General features: G+C 48.1%; 1 protein-coding gene across 1 annotated transcript; it reads left to right on the forward strand.

Moving 5' to 3' along the window:
* The first annotated feature begins 945 nt into the window (after positions 1-945).
* LOC149360317 (uncharacterized) lies at positions 946-15,729 on the forward strand. Its single transcript, XM_089569236.1, has 4 exons — positions 946-1,331; positions 3,115-3,229; positions 8,337-9,215; positions 14,946-15,729. Exons 1-4 carry the CDS (start codon positions 946-948, stop codon positions 15,510-15,512), a joined length of 1,947 nt encoding a protein of 648 aa, XP_089425362.1. The 3' UTR covers positions 15,513-15,729.
* Positions 15,730-17,377: the final 1,648 nt, after the last annotated feature.

The following is a 17,377-nucleotide window of genomic DNA, read 5'->3' on the forward strand; positions in this document are numbered from 1 at the left end:
TCGTTGTGTTTACTCTCTCTATACCTGTCCACAGATAAACATCCCTATCCATGTGCTCTTCCGTGCCACTATGTCATGGATCCATAAATGTTCTTTGCACGTTTCGTTTACGCATCGCCAATTTGCACCTTGTAGAATAACTATATACCGATTCCTCCTCCCTTTCTTCATCCTGCATTCCAGTTGCACATTTCCCAGACGCGGTTTTCTATTTTTGGTGTCTCTTCCGTACATAGATGTGTTTCCATAAAAGTATGAATAATTAGGGCCGCTTTGTTGAGCTGCCCTTTGGTCTCTGTCCACTTAAAATGGCTTCTGCCGCCCTGCCTATTTTTGTACGTCGGCTTAAAGTTGTGGCTTTGTTTTTTTTTTCTTCTGATTTTCTGTGCTCCTGTGAGGCCACAATTTCCGCTCGAAATGAATTCTATTGCAAGCGAAAGCAAGATAATTGGTGGTCGTTAAGAGTGACGGAGTGGATTCCAAGAGAAGACAATCGTAGCAGGGGGCGGCAGAAAGTTAGGTGGGCGGATGAGGTTAAGAAGTTTGAGGGTATACGGTGACCGCAACTGGCGAAGGACAGGGTTAATTGGAGAGACATGGGAGAGACCTTTGCCCTGCAGTGGGCGTAGTCAGGCTGATGATGATGATGCATGCGAAAGCCTCCCGATGTCTGACGCAGCGTATCCCACGGTTCACGTCTAATACAGCAAAGCTTATTTCGAGGGTAACTACTATAGGGTGCCTCGATGCCAGCGCAGCGGTTCGCTGCATCGAGGCACACTAATAATTACACAAGGGCAACGCCACCATGTGGTGGCGTGCAGACACCGATACGAGCCCGTGCCACTATTCTGCAAATGAGCGCAGATGAAGAAGAAGAGCAAGAACCCCGCGTGGGTATGTGCCATTTTCATATGGTGAAGAAGAAGAAGAAGGAGAGACGCCATGTCGGCAGGCAAGGTTCCGCTCCCGATGCTGGCTCAGCGTAGGGCGAAATCGCTCGTCCTCGGTTCCACGGTGGCGCGCGCCGCCCTCTACGGCGGACTGGTTGCTTGCGCCGCCACCGTCTTGGCGTTCGTCGTCCACTTCGTGGTGGGCGAGTTCTTCCAGAAGAGGTCATTCTGCTGCCCCGACGTCGTCCAGCTGCTCGCGTCCGTCTCCAACAGAAGCGCCGACCCGTGCTCCAACTTCATGGATTTCGCCTGCAGCCGCCGCAAGCACCTGGACGACAACGCGCTGGGCGTGAACGCCATGGAGGCGTCTGTGGTGCGCCCCGCGCTGCTCGGACACCTCAAGACGCCGGCTGCCGCTAGCCTGCAGAAGCACCACAGGTACGCACGCGTACGGGCGGCAATTGGCTCGCTTCGGTCGCGTAGAAATTGTGCAGGCCGGTGAGCAGGGACTTATATGGCTGAGGCGTGATGTCCTCCGACGGTTCCCTGCTCTCGGAGAGAGAGCCGCTATGAAACGGAGCAGTGTACAACGAGGGGAAGGGGGTGGGGGGCAGGGCTTTTAGGCGTAGCTGACAAACTTTTCTCTTACAAACGATGTGCGCCCCGCTGGGCGCCTTTAGGAACTGCAAGGTGCAGGGGGGTGAATATAATCTGGATAACCCAAGCGTATCTCTTTATTTATTTATTACATACTATCAGTCCTTTCCAGGACTAAGGTAGGAGAGGAAGCATTACATGCACAGTGACAGAAATACCAAGAGAAACTGGCACAAACAAACCCGTAACAAAATATGCTTGCTAAGTACTACACAAATGATCATAAAGCAGAGACGAAAACTCATCACGAGATTCCACACACACCACGTCATCAAGTAGCCGATTCCAGTCGTGTGCGGTCAGCGGAAAGAAGGAATATTTAAAGCAATCTTTAGCAGCATGGAATTTTTTGACGTATCGAGTATGTTTATTACGAGTTATGCGAGATGTGCACTCCTTTATACGAGTTATGCGAGATGTGCACTCCTTTATATAACATTGTTTATCAATCCCAACAGTTTCGTTCATGATGTTATAAAAGAGACACAGACGTTTACGTTTTCGGCGACGGTATGTGCTTTTGATAACATGATGCGCGTGAGGGCGGCAAGTTTAGAATATATTAGAGTATATTTTACGGCGAGGGCCCTGTACCCCCCCCCCCCCCCCCCCCCCCCATCGCGTGTTCGTGTAACTTAAGGCCGTAGTAACTGTAGTACTTGTAGAAATCGGCAAGCCAAATCAAGGTCCAAGTCAAGAGAGAGAAGGAAGAGATGGTGTCTGATGTCTGACTGCTGTGCCGTTTCTTGTTTTTACAGCGATAGTGACATAGTACGGTAAAATGTGTCCGCATTAGTCGCAGCACACCACGCGGATCCAAAGAGCACGTCAGCATGCGAGGAAAATAATCGGAAGCTACTGTTCTCCGATTTCTCAATGGCAAGCTGGCGAAGACAGGAGCTTTCGATCACGACCTCAACAGCGCCTCCGTCTCGTAGCTATTATGTGAGGGTTGATATTTCATACTGGGGCTTTATAAGCGGCACCGTAAATACCCACGGTGGCTACGGCTTGAAATTGTTTAGACGCTTAAGCTTGCTGCAAGTCCTCTTGGAAATTTGCCACTTGATGATAACAAGCCAGTGAATGCAGACGCAAAGTGCAAAGTAATGGTCCCTGCCTCCATTTTTTTTTTCCTGCAAATAATTTATTCTAAGCAAACCAGCTGAGCTTTTTGGATAGAAGGTGACCAAGAGTTGTGGCAAAGGAGGGCTTGTGCATATAAAACTGAGTGGCATACAAGACGCCAAAACGACCCTGCCCTCGTACACTGAACAGGCTGGTAACTGCACTTGCAGAAAGAAATTTCTTGCAATTATCCCCCGGCCTGTATATGCCAACCTACGTACCTGCGGTATTCTACTGTAAGGTATTCAGATAATCAGGTAGTTAGGAAAGCTACAGGAACGGATGAACTGGATACATTTATGTGAATAAATCATTGTCTTGCCTCGTCATTTTAAGGCACATTCTTTTGACTTTTCCAGTTGCATTTCGTTCACTGTGTCACCCGTCTCTTACTCATTCTTTTTTTTTCTCATACCCGACTGCACGTCCACTGCAGGAGTTGCCTGATGGCGTTCGTGGAAGGTGCAATGCATGCGGAAAACGCCGTCCGAGCCGTGGTCTCCATGTTCCGCGACTGGTCCGGGGGCGACGCTCATTTCGATTTGGTCAAGGTTGGTCATCGACCGCTGGCAATACCTGCCACGCACTGAACATATTCATGATCAAATAAACGCTGGGAGAAAGAGTGGTGATATTTTTACTGCAAAAACTGCAGTCGCACCCGGATATAGTGAACTTATATCGAAGGGGTTGCGCAGTGGTTAGCGTGCTCGGCTACTGAGTCGGAGTTCCCGGGCTCGAACCCGGCCGCGTTTCGGTGGAGGCGAAACACAAGAGGCGCCCGTGTGCTGCGCGATGTCAGTGCATGTTAAAGATCCCCAGGAGGTGGAAATTATTCCGGAGCCCTCCACTACGGCACCTCTTCCTTCCTTTCTTCTTTCACTACTTACTTTATCCATTTTCTTACGGCGCAGTTCAGGTGTCCGCCGATGTGTGAGACAGATATTGCGCCATTTACTTTGCTCAAAACCCAATTTTCATTTTTTGAGGTAACTCATATCGATAGCCACTGATGAATAAATTGGAGTAGACTAGCTTGAATGTAACATATAAGCAAGAATACATCGCACCCACGCTTTGCAGCGACGTGCCGCCCACAGGCGTACTTGCAGCGGATCTCTCGCTAGGAGTTGGTAGGCCTAACCTGCTTCGCACTGAAGTTGCAGCGCGACGTGCTTTGGAACTAGCCATTACATATCATAAACCAGTTCACTGTAAACAGAGTTGTTATCACTAAATAGAATAAAGGTTCAGTTGGTTCCCGCAACGCCTTGGGCAGTGAAGCAAACGAACCAAGGCATTTTAAGGCCGCCGCTAAACTTTATTTATTTCAAAATACTGTAGGCCAATCTTTATAGCCCATGGATGGGAGGGGGGGGGGGTGCAAAAAAATGTAAACAAAGAATGCCACAAGAAAAGGCAGTTCACGAGGTTGCGATCAGTAACGCAAACAAAAAGGTACAATACTGCTGTTATAGAGCTTTACTAAACCTGGAGGGCTGGAAAATGGCACCCGGAAGAGATTTTGTCAAACAAGGCCAGCTGGAAAAAACTATGGTTGAATGCCTCAGCACTCGCAAAAACTGGCTGAAGCAAATGGCTTCCAGGCTGCTGCGTTCGTCTTTACGATACCTTTCTGAGAATTTCGGAATGAGGTATGTTTGGTGTATGAGTGAAAAGGTTAAGCAGAAACAATAAGCGGGTTATTTGTCTGCGTACTTCAATTGGTGGGATTTTGTTAGTTCATTAGCGTTGTAGGTGAATATAGCCTCCTGTACTTGCGATAAATAAACCTAATCGCTTTCCTTTGCACTCTCTCAATTTGGTACATGTCTTTCTTTATGAAGGGATCCCATCAGATCGAATGATGTTCTGATTTTCACCTAAGAAGTGTCGTGTGTGCAAGAAGTTTCAGCTCAATTGGAGCACCTTAAGTTTTTGCTTTAGGCAGCGGTGCTTGGAAAATGCCGAGGAACAAATGTCAGATAGGCCGTTCATGGTAAATCGTTTGTGAAGATGACATCTAAATATTTATGAGGTGTAACCTTCATAATGTAATGATTTAGTAGGCGCTATGAAGACGACCTGAATGCTATTTACTTGATATTCTGGAAAGAACATTTTTATCTAGATTCATTTGCAAATCCAATTTGACGCATCATTTATAAAGAGCTAAACGAGAATTTTTTAAGGTGTAGAGATCATTATTTTCGTTTATGGTCCTAAACTGAATGCAGTGAGCTGCAAACAGCCTGACAGAGACATTATCGGAAAAAGCAGCCGATAGATCATTAACATAAATTAGAAAAAGCAGCTGCCCTAACACGCTCCATTGGGGTACACTTGACGTAACTGGAAATGCCTTAGATTTGCAGCCATCAATATGTACGTAGTGTGTCCGGTGTTTTAGGTAAGCATTTATGAGTTAAGAAGTTAAGCAGGGCCGCCAATACTTTCAAGTTTACTAATGAGTTTACTGCGCGGAGCAGTGTCAAACGCTTCACTAAAGTCTAATATAAGTACATCATCCTGCCCTGATTTATTGAGTGCAAGTTCAAATTCATTAACTCTCGTAATTGTCTGTGCCACATTGGACACGCCCTTTCGAATGCCATGTAGTACCCGTGTTATAACGTTATTATCACCCAGAAAGGAGTTAAGATAACCAGAAGCTATGTATTCAAGTAACTTGCAACAAGACGAAGGGATGGAAATTTGTCGATAATTGGAAACAGTTACCTTGTCCCTTTTTTGTGTATTGGAACGATGTGGGCTATCTTCCAGTCCTCTGGTACATCATCCGAAACAGCAAATTTGAAATACCTTCGTTAAAAACACAGATAACTCTGGGGCAAAAGGTTTTAGAAAGGCATTTGATAGACCATCGGAACCAGCGGATTTTGGCTTCACTACATGGCAATAATGTGACGTGAAAAATGAATACGAGAGACCGAAGGCCACCCTTGAACATGCCCCACTGCGTTCGTTATACGGAATGACTGGCGACACTGCAGTTCCATATGCTGCGTGACTTTGCTATACTTTTACACAAGATATTCAAGGGAATTATAACCTTTGTGTTTGATATAGCCAATAATTCCAAACATCCGGGTTCGTTATACTCGGGTTAGGTTACACTAAATGTGAATATTTCTCATTGGGGAAATTCGTTGCAGCACTTGATAGCTTCAACGAGACCAGTGAGGACAGCACGTAAGGCTAAAATGAGAGAAGCCCAGGGTTCGCCACTGGTGTTATCTGCAACTTGTAACCGGCCTTTTACAACTTGTAAACTGTGCGACTGTATAGCTTGACTAGCAAAAAAGTGTGTCTTAACCAGTGTTGTAACGCTGCAACCGAAAAAGACCGCGTATCTTACTAGCATTATGGGCGCTTACGAGGAGCAGCCGCCGCGGTAGCTCAGTGGTTAGTGCTCGGCTGCTCACCCTAAAGACGCGGGTTCGATCCCAGCTGTAGGGGGTGCATTTCGACGGAGGCAAAATGCGAGGGGCTTTTGTACTCTGCGTTGTGTACGATAAAGAGCTCCAGGTGGTCGAAATTATCCGAAGCCCTCCACTACGGCGGCCCTCGTAGCCTGAGTCGCTTTGAGACGTTAAAGGGCACTTGCATAGGTTTCAGAAATCGATGTGCTTAAAAGGTTCGAATGTGTGAAGCTCGCAGGTAAAGCATGCGAAGTCCTTTTGTGCTGGCATTTCAAATGATAACGTTATCGCCGATTAAAATCGCGACGGCCTTCAAGCTTCTCCGCAGCGCACAACGCTAAGTGGGGGACGCATGATGACGTCATCGAAGGTGTCGGTAGATTTCCAACAAATAAACGCCTGCTTTGAAGGATGAAAACCAACGCCACCGAAGGCAAAGCCCGCCGAGCGTTGTTTGGCAGCGTATAACGCGTCAGGGCAGGGTGTGGCTGACGTCAGCGTTAATTTGAAATCGGACCTTCCATGATGTCATACTGACCTTCCCCGCACTCCTCTGGTGCTTTGAGGAGAAGTGCAAAAATTCAATTGTTGATTAGGTCACTATTTTAAATGCTAGTGCAAAAAAACTTGGTATGATTTACCTACAGCCTCTATAGATTTGAATACCTGAATATTGCGAAATTCTCAAAAAAGTGCTGCAGCTACCCTTTAAACCCCATAAACCAACAAATATTACGTGGAACATGTTATTCAAATTTTTTTGCAATGGTTCTCGATAATCCTCAGAAAATTGGTTTAAATACCTTTTAAGTGAAGTATTTTTTACTACCCAATAACAACGGTTCTGTTCAGCATTTGTGTCCCAATGGTTAGAGTAAAAGTAGGCGCCATCGCCTCAAACTCACAGGGGAGGGGGGCTGGGAGGAGTTGTAATGCACACAAAGCATGCAAATTTATTAGGTGTGGAAAGGTTTTGGGCCGTAACGACGATTATTCTCTTGGACCATGCGTTTTCTTGAAACGATCTCACTGTAGCTTACATTCACGTTAGCGCAAAGCGGCACTTTCCCCATCTGTGTTGAGGACTTAAGATGCTTTGCGTTTTTCGACGTTGTTCTTCGGAAGCTGCTTGGTCACTTACCAGCCACATTTTGCCTGTGGACCAAAAGGCAATTCTGTGAACATATAGGACTGAATTTATTCGACCTGTTCAAGAAAGATTTTTTTTTTCACCAAAATGTACAGCAGAATTTACAGAACATTAAGCTTGAAAAATCAGGCACGGAAAAACCAGGAGCGATTGATGCATACTTCACACTTTGTTTGCACGAAGAACGAAAGATGCCATCACGAGTATTCTTATTCTGTGTTTGACAACGTTAATGGGCATCATGGATTGTTCTGCCGGCTCCATCGCAAAGTGAACAAGATACTTGATATCTTTAAACACTTGCTTTTTAAAACGAATACATTTTCTTCTTGTTATATTGCATCCACGCTCTTGGTAGTGACTGCAATGACGTCCCTCATACTTCCACTGCCTGTCGAAGGTGGTCTAACTAGGAACTCCGGCACTGCAAGGCCTTTACCTTCCCAACGTGCACTCGGTATCAGTGCCGCGCTAGCGAAAGGAAAACACTGGCTCGTTAAGTCGTCTGACAGTATGAAATATTGCTTTTAGCAAGTCAAAGAAAAAGTGATGGCCAGTAATTCGCAAGCAGCCGTCAACTCGATGAAACAATCCTTTACCTCGCGTCATGGTGGCGTGCGCCGGAGACCACGTTCATTTCGAATTCGCTTTAAGTTTGTGTCTGGGAAAGATGACTACCGGTTGTGCGTAAGGAAACTGCTGCTTGCAAGCTGTTCCGTGTCGCGGACTAGGTACTTGGCCATCCTATGAAGGAACAACGGCGTAGTGTTATTTGGTTACACGGGTGGTATGGAGGCGAATTACAATAAACCTTTGGTGCATATTTAAGGGCCTGTATTCGTGGATCACCAGACACCAGTGACTGCTTCATGGAATACACACTTTCCATTGGTATTATTACTATAGGCTTTCAAGGAGTGACTGACATGGAGATATATTTTAGCTGCTTATGCTTTAGTTTCCGGCCAGGATGTTAGCGTTTTATTAAGGAACCTTCATACGTTCAACCTGTGACATGCGTGCTACCTGGAAAGCTAAGCTCCTGTGTACACGCCTCTTTTTAAGGTGTTGGGTCTGCTCCACCTGCGTTACAACGTGCCCACGGTGTTCGCGGTGTCCTTCTCCCTGAAGCCCGGCGAGGAAGGCGCTGGCAACAGTCGAAACAGCCTCAGGATCGTCGCGACGTACGCTCCTCGCGTCCTGTCCTCTCCCGACCTGGGTCACGTGGAGAACCGGATGGCTGCGTTCCTCGCTGTCCACTTGCCGCAAGTCTCCAATAAGACAAAGCAGAGCTCCCCAGAGGACTTTCGACGCGAGGTCCTCCGCGCCAACTTCCGTCTCCAGGACTCGTTGCAGGTTTTCGACGAAGTCGTCCACGTGGGGGGACTGGAGCTGTTGCAGAGCCAGTTCCCGGGGCACGACCTCGGCTCTTGGCGCGAGATAATCAACGACTGCTGCGCCTCGTGGGACCTGGAGATCCAGGACCCGCGGAACGTGCTCAATGTGCTCAACGTTGTCACCGATGGCGCCACGAGCCGCGAAACCCTGGTGGCCTATTTCGCCATCACGGCGGTGGCATCCGTGTTCTTCGAGGAGCTCGCTCTTGACGTCCGTACCACGGAGATCACTTCGCGCGCCAGATTCTGCGACATGGTGGCGCTGAGGTCGAACCCGATGTGGGACATCGCGGCAGAGCCTGTCCTGACGGACGACGAAAGGGACGACGCCGTCCAGGCGACATTCGACGCCGTGAGGGCTGCCGTAGTGGCGGATGTTGCGGGCATGTTCTTCAACTACACGGACTTGGACAGGGCGCGCGAGTTTCTGCGGAGTATCGAACTGTTGCTGCCGAAGAGCGTCTCCCATCCGTACACGGCCATCTTGCCGAACGTGACTGAGAGCTACGTGGACAACAAGTTTGTCATTCGACACTTCCTGTTCAAGGCAAGCCACGTTTTACTCAGATTTTCATTTACGACTATAGTACTGAAGGAATGCGTTTAGTTTAAAAGAGATGGTCACACTGCACGGCAATCCGAATTTATATTCGCAATGTGATGACAGCGGCCTGTTTATACCGCAGGACGCTAGAGAAGGTTGTTAAGTGTGCTTCTGAACCATGCGTAGCCTTCATTGCGTTTTGTTTGCAGGTTTGTGCACTGCTGGTCTACTTGAATATTGAATACTCTTTGAAAAACAAATATGGCTGTGAACGAAGTCGATGCAATGGCCAATCTGTGCCTGGGCAAGCGTCATTCTCCCGTAGACGGATGGCATTTGTTACTCAACCTAAAAATACTGTAATATAATGAATAAGTTTATATGCAAAATCACGGCTGTAAGCTGCTCTACACATAAGCACAGAGCGCTCAAACGGCATGTTACTGTGGGCTTTACCGAACCTTCCCCTTCGTCAATCGATATGCGTTTCTGAGGCAGAATAAGTGACGATCTATTACCGCAGCGATGGCTTAGTGGAGTTGAGCATTCACTTTATGTGCGGGAGGTGCGGGATTCGATCCCGAGAACCGCCCGGTACCCACCGTATTTCCAGTTGGTAGAAGCTTTTCCCTAACCTGCTGCTCGGCTTCTGTGAGGTGAAACGCTGGGGAATGCTGGCCTTCGAGCCCACCTTAAGCAGGCAATAACACATAAGCTATGACGCTCTGTGTCCAAGCTGTTGTTAGGACATTGAAATCAAAAGCTCACAAATAATAAGAAAGCACTCATTAAGTTGGAGTAACAGTTTCGTCCTTAGATGATTCCAACGCTCTGTGCCATGCTAATGAAGTGTGTGGAGTACTCTAAAGCTTGCTTCGCACTTAGAGGGAACATAAAAGTGCATGTCTTTGCGATGTAGCCAGCACCGATGACATAACTGGCTATGGTTAAGAATTCCCTAGTTGACACAAGCTGGTGCTCATCAAAAAATTAAGTGTGATTGTAATATACTATCTGTGCGCCTTTATGTGCGCTGAAAACGATAGTGCAGCAGTGCAAAGCTGGCGTGCTGAATTCAACGGTATGATTGAGTTCAAGGCGTACCTGACCTTACCCGCAAAGCTAAACGTGGCAGTCATGCGGCAATAAAAAGAAGGAAAAAGGCGGGACGCAGCACTCAGAATCACTCAAGCTTTCACAAAGCAGAGATCTAAAAAGGACTTCCCAGAGGACCTCAACTAAGAGCTACAGCAGTTGAGGCTCTCTGCATTGTTGCGGTTACTGTAGGCAGGCTGTTTTCCTCACGGCAGGAAATCCAGCAAAGCGTACAACTAATGCCTCTCTGTCGACTGTGAAGCTCTGAGTAAATGAGGCGAGCTTAACAACCAGAGCCGCTAGCAGAAATACCTCACTTCGCAATTGCAACAAGACAAAGCGGACCTCCTGCATTTTTCTTCCGGTTCATATCGAGTAGCCATTTCAGCCAAGCATTCCATCTGATCCGGTATGCCGTGAATGCATTGCTGCAGCTGCGCAGCAAGCTCTGATACATTTGAGAAGAAAGTATTGAACCCAGCGCAATGAAGGAAGCGCGTGCAGCCGCAGGAGATCCTGAGACGACGCCTCTCAAGCCTCTACCCAGAAATATGAACCCCGAGCTACAAGGGCCAGACGCCAGGCCCGAGCTGAATATCACACCAAACACTACACAGGCAAATCCGACATCCTCTCCGTGGATGCTGCTCAGCACATCCTACTAGGCAATTATACCGCTGTCGCCGCCTACGAGGATGGCACCATGGAGGCCGCAGCTACCCTCCACGCCAACAACCCTTCAGAGGCTGAGGGCACGGCTATCGCCTTGGCTCTTATACAAGCTATACATAATCCCAACATCACAGAAATCTGCACCGAATTCCAAGCTGCGTGCCGTAACTGTCAGCAAAGCATTATCACACCCACCGCCGACGCATTCTTGCATCAGGACACACGCGTACCCAAGAGATAACCCTCACGTGGGTTCCTCGGCATGCCTCGATACCCGGTAATCAACGTGTTCATGCGCTGGCCCGAGAACTATTCCTCTGGGCGCCGGAAGACAGGACTACCAAACCCATGCAGGAAACCTCGCGAGCTCTGGGCACATACAACAAAAGCAGCACTCATTACAGCCGCTTCACCCTCCCACCACCTCACAGTACACTACATTCAAAATGGAGTGCGCTCTGGTGGAAACTGCAGACAAACCGCTACATCTCACCTTACCTCCTTCACCACTGCCATCCTACCTTGACCATCCCACTCTGCCGAACATGTGGGGTGGCCAAGGCTACCCTAATGCACTACCTGTGGGAATGCCCCCAACACATGGAGGTAATAACATATCCAATCCATCCCCCTCCTAATGGGAGACCGCTCTCCGAGTTGCTCTACCAGCTGGCCAAACATTGCTAGTGGACAGAGCTCTCCGGGAACCGATCAAAATTTGGGTGTGGGCTAGTCGGTGGCTCATCTTAAGGAAAGTACATGTATATGCAGCGCAAAAAACAGGGACAGCAGAGAAGACACAAAGAACAGGACTGGCGTTTTCAAAACGACCGGCTACAAATCTCTAATTTAAACTAGGCACTAGACTCTATTAGTTAAGAAGTTACTTATTAAAAATTAGTGAACCATCTTACTACTTTAGACGAAGCACTGTTTTTCCGGTGTCCGCCAACACTGGTAATACGTCGAAAAAGCCCCATTTTTACTCCAAAACGCCTATTTTGGAAATATTTGTAGGTGCTTGCTGAAACACTTGGTATATTGCTTTGCACAGCTAGGCGCAAAGATGGTTTATGGTTTATGGGCGTTTAGCGTCCCAAAGCGACTCAGGCTATGAAGGACGCCGTTGTGAAGGGCTTCGGAAATTTCGACGACCTGGGGTTCTTTAACGTGCACTCACATCGCACAGTTCACGGGCCTCTAGAATTTCGCCTGCATCAAAATTCGACCGCTGCGGCCGGGAAAGAACCCTCGTTTTTGGGTTAGCAGCCGAGCGCCACAACCACTGAGCCACCACGGCGGATTAGGCGCAAAGGTGGAGTGAGAGATAAAGCACAGCTATTCGATCTGAAGCGCCTAGGGTGGCAATGGCACAACAGCGTTACCAGCGCACAGGTCTGTGACTGGTGGTAAGACACAAAGCGGCTAAGGAACCCTAGAAGATCATTCTTAACTCATATGCGTTCTGCAGATCTTTTATGACCGTCTTCAATTTTCACCGCACAATGAGAATTTCTGATGGTGATAACAGCTTGTTCCATGGAACGGTCCCGAAGCGTTTTGGCAGAACGGTGCCTGTTCAGGGTCTCCCTACGCGTGTCCTCGCCGAAGGACGTCTGTTAGGCTAGCTATTGGGCAGGTGAACAAGAGTGGGCACCTGCCGTTCGATGCTGTTCAAGTTTAAAGATTAGAAGTCTGCTTCGTGCTTCAAGGTTTCGTCCTGCACATCCACTTTGGCCGGTGAAATTAGACGCGTTAAGAAATTTAATGTCACGCATTAGATCTTGTCTGAAAGCGTTGCTTCTCACTTTTAGAAGCGAAATTCATAAATAATAAAATAATGTAAACCTTTCTTATCATTCACGGCTACTGCGATGTCGTCGTTCAGGTCTGTAATCGCTTCGAAATGCCATCTATAAGCAAGAATATCTGCAGAAAGAAAATGCCTTTCGAGATGATGTAAAATGTGCTGAACATGGCAACGAAATACGGAACATGCAATACCTGCAAGGTTCGTATGAATAAAAAGTACTTAGTGTCAGCATATCTGACAGACACGGCGGTTCACTGTTATTCTCCAGTATCCCACTCATACGAGGGGTGTTCAATAAAGATTTCCCCTGACTCACTTCTATTTATTGCAGCATGCTGAAACTTCGCATATGTAATGACTCAAGTCACTATAGGTCACGTGCCAATGTGCAACTCTCAAGTAATAACGGTCTTTCTTTTATAGGGGCTGAAGTGGTGTGAGGTGTGATAATGGATGCAGTGGAATACAGAGCAGTCATCAAGTTCCTGTACTTAAAAGGCTGCACTCTAAGGGAGACGCTCGATGAGATAAAAGAGGTTTATGGGCAGTATTCCCCATCACAAGATGTAGTGAAGAACTGGCATCGTCAATTCAAATGTGGTCGGATTTCGGTGGAAACGGCTCCGATTGCAGCACAACCCCACTCCGCTATCGGTGAACACACCATGCAGCAAGTGGAGGTCGCCATTTTAGAAAATCGCCCCGTAACCGTTGGATACCTAGCCGAAAATGTCAAGATTAGTGTGGGGTCCGTGGGTAAAATAATTTAGGACCAACTTCATCTGCGTAAGGTATCGGCTCACTGGGTTCCCCGGCTGCTCACGCCTTTCCAAAAGCAGGAACGGGTCGAATGCTCCCAGGCTCTTTTGACCATATGCCATGGAAACCAGGAGGACTTTTTCAACAGACTGATTACACAGGATGAAAGCTGGGTCCATCACTATGATCCGGAGACTGAAGTCTAGTCGATGCAATGGAAGCACTTGAACTCATCGCCTACAAAAAAGGCAGGCGCCGAGCCCTCGGCGGGCAAGGTCATGCTCACAGTCTTTTGGGACCAGCACGGAGTAGTCTTGATGGATTTCCTAGCAAAGGGTGCCAGGTTATTGGGGCGTACTATGCTTCACTGCTGCCGAAATTGCGGGAGGCCATCAAAAGCAAGAGACGTGGCATGCTCACCAAAGGTGTCCGCCTTCTGCAAGACAACGCCCCAGTTCAGAACTCACATGTTGCCCAGAGGGAAGCACGCTGCTGCGGCTTTTAAGTTCTACCGCATCCGCCTTATTCACCCGACCTCGCAACATCGTACTTCCACCTCTTTCCTACAGTGAAGTCATATTTGAAGGGCAAGTATTTTCCAGATGATGAGAGTCTGATTTCTGAAGTCATAACGTGGCTTTTGGAGCAACCTCTCGACTTCTACAAGCGAGGTGTTTACAGTTGCATAAAAAGACAGGAAAAATGTGTGTCCTTGGGTGGCACCTATGTAGAGAAGGAGCAATAAGTCTGCAAAGTTTCGTTGCTCTCCGTCTTCTGGAAGTGGGTCAGGGGAAATCTTTATTGAACGCCCCTCGTAAATGAAGGCTCTGTTAAAAGAAGACATTTAAGGGTTTAGAGTGTGGTTAAACATGTATGTTGATGATATGAGATATGAATTTTTTCTGCTGTACATTGCATTGTATACCCTCCCTGTGACGACCCTCAAGCGAGGGTCAACAGTACCATCAAATATACTTAGAACCTCTCTCGGATCTTGCATTATTCAGGACCACTCAATCAGGGTGTCTATCAGAACATCCTGACCGCAGTCTTGTTGGCATGTCCGTTGTATACGTTCCAAAGCATTACCATTAGTCACGAGGAATTTCAGACGAGATTTCGGGGCTAATTTGACCATCTGAAAAGCCAGGATTGTGCACGCGCGTCCTCGCTTATGTGAACTATTGACCCTGGATAACACTGCACTCGGAATCCGTTGAGGAGCACGTTGAACCCGCATGGCTTCACGCTGTTCAATGAAAACAACAGATCAGCCGATGTCTTCGTTATTTAATGGCTTATCTTATAAATAACGCTTTCCAAATGGTATTCGTCGGATCCGCTGCTTTTAAATTGCTGCCTCAACAACCACCACCTTCTCCACCGTTCTCCAGACCAGTGTACTGGACGCCGAGCGCGGACTCGGAGGTCTTTGGCGGCTCCGCGTCCTGGGCGGCTTCGCCGCTCGCGTCGGCCGCAGCGTGGTGGTCTCCCCGTACGTGTACCCCATGCTGAGCGTGGACAAAGGAAGCCGCGCCGTGGTCAACGCGGCCGTGCTGGGCGTCTCGCTGGCCGACAGCCTCTGGGACGCCCTGTTCGCGCGCCGGGACTGGTCGACGCTGCTGGTGAAGCGGCTGGACGCGCACCTGTCGTGCCTGCACCGATACCTGAGGGCCGAGTTCGCCGGCCGCCTCTCCTTCCCGCTACTGTCGCTGCGCTCAGCGGTGCGGGCCGCGGCCGGACAGGACTGGCACGTCCGGTTGGCCGAGGGCCCCTGGCAGCTGTCGGCCAGCCAAGTGTTCTTCATGCTCTTCTTCCTGAGGCACGCCTGCTTGGTGCGCCACAGCGCCGAGGAAGAACCCGCGCTGAGAGCCAGACCCCTGATAGTCCGCCTCGCCGACTTCACCACTGCCTTCGACTGCCATCCTGTGCCTGTGCTGGGCACCGGAAGTTGTCTGTGATGACGAGTCGCGGAAGCTATTAGCCAGTCTTGAATGGATGAACGGCAAGGCGCTGTGAAATTATTTTACACCAGCATGTTATCCAACGGCATTGTTAAGAACATGCGAAGCGCAAGACTTTTCATAAGAGTTTCGCATGTGGTAAAGAAATTTTTCCTTTTGCTCAATTTCTTTTGAATATTTCATCGGACAAACAAGCATGCATATAGTCTTTTCCACTGTGTTATTGGCGCACGAGCTGGACTGTACATGACGACGGAGCAAATTTGGTCGCTGTCACTAATATTCTTTCTTTGCTTTAACCTGTGTTTGTCGCTTCTTCTGAACACTGCGTGTCAGTGCTACTGTTTTACATGTGTTTCTGCTACAGTGAATCCTGAAGATTGTTTTTATGCTATGTATTATGGGCGCTTAGAGTCAAGGTTTATCTCCTTGAATTTGCTTTGCCTGTGGTTTGGATGTATTTGTCTATGTTAAATAGCTTTGCTTTTGCTTGTTCGATCGATATATTTCTCAGCTGATGATTATGTATGTTAGTGGAGCATGTTCTTGGCGTAAACATATATATTATCGTGGCATTTCTTCACGCGTTGATCTATGGCTTTCAGATAACTAAAAGAATGGTCCTTCATGATTATGCGCCGCTGGATTCTACGCTTGGGAATGTGGCTGTATGTTTTGCAGGGCTATAGACCGCTAGAACAAAGAACACTGCCTCTGACAGTCCTTTGTGCCATCTCATTGTACGTCAAGACAACTGTTGCGAATTTCAGCAGTTATCGAGATAAAATCTGCTTCTCCTGCTTGCGCTGGCTCCCGAATGTAATATGGTTCAAGAAAGTGAATAAATTCAGCGCTGTGAAGGACAAGCACAAACCGCTTATGATGGGAGTCACGGGGCAGGCGCCGATTCCAACAGTTGGATGTTGCGGCCTTTAGAATCTGCATCCTTCACGTTATGCATGGTTTTTATTCGTCCGCCATAGGGCTGAATGTTTTTGCTGTAGAACAGTAGTTAACTAACCACCTCGCAACGAGCATTGTTAAAGTCTCTTCTACGACACATATGTGTACCTAAGGAAGTACTGTGCAGGATGTGGTTTAAACTTCTTGTGCATGAGCTACACTGTATTGTAGTCGCCGCGGTGGCTCAGTGGTTATGGTGCTGGGCTGCTGACCCGAAAGGCGCGGGTTCGATCCCGGCCGCGGCGGCTGGAATTTCTTTGGAGGAGAAATTCTAGAGGCCCGTGTACTGTGCGATGTCAGTGCACGTTAAAGAACCCCAGGTGGTCGAAATTTCCGGAGCCCTTCACTACGGCGTCTCTCATAGCCTGAGTCGGTTTGGGACGTTAAACCCCATAAACCAAACCAAACCTGTAGTCAACGGAACGGAACATGTGCCGTAACCCATGTGCGTGTACATTTCGTAGTGCCCAGTGGCCTTCATGGAGTAGAAATATTTTTGTTTCTCGGATCTGTATTCGCCTGCGCCAGTTGCCTATAGTGCTGGCTGTGCTTGTAGCCTGTTACGCTGCCTAACAACTTCTCACAACACCACACAGGGGAGATCGGTTTATGGTGTTTAACGTCCCAAAGCGACTAAGGCTATGAGAGACGCCGTAGTGGAGGGCTCCGGAAATTTCGACCACCTGAGGTTCTTCAACGTGCACTGACATCGCACAGTACACGGGCCTCTAGAATTTTAACGAAGAGAAAAGGGAAATTTGTATGGCGTGTTTGTAGATTGAAACAAAAAGAATGCTTGGACTGCTTGGGCACATTTAAAGGGACAAAATACAGTGGAAGACGGGATTCAAAGTGGTGTCACGCTTATACGACGACTTACTGGTTTCGCACGGCTTTTC

This window comes from Amblyomma mixtum, chromosome 2 (assembly GCF_055824585.1).
Source record: "Amblyomma mixtum isolate Tamu chromosome 2, ASM5582458v1, whole genome shotgun sequence".
Classification (NCBI taxonomy): domain Eukaryota; kingdom Metazoa; phylum Arthropoda; class Arachnida; order Ixodida; family Ixodidae; genus Amblyomma; species Amblyomma mixtum.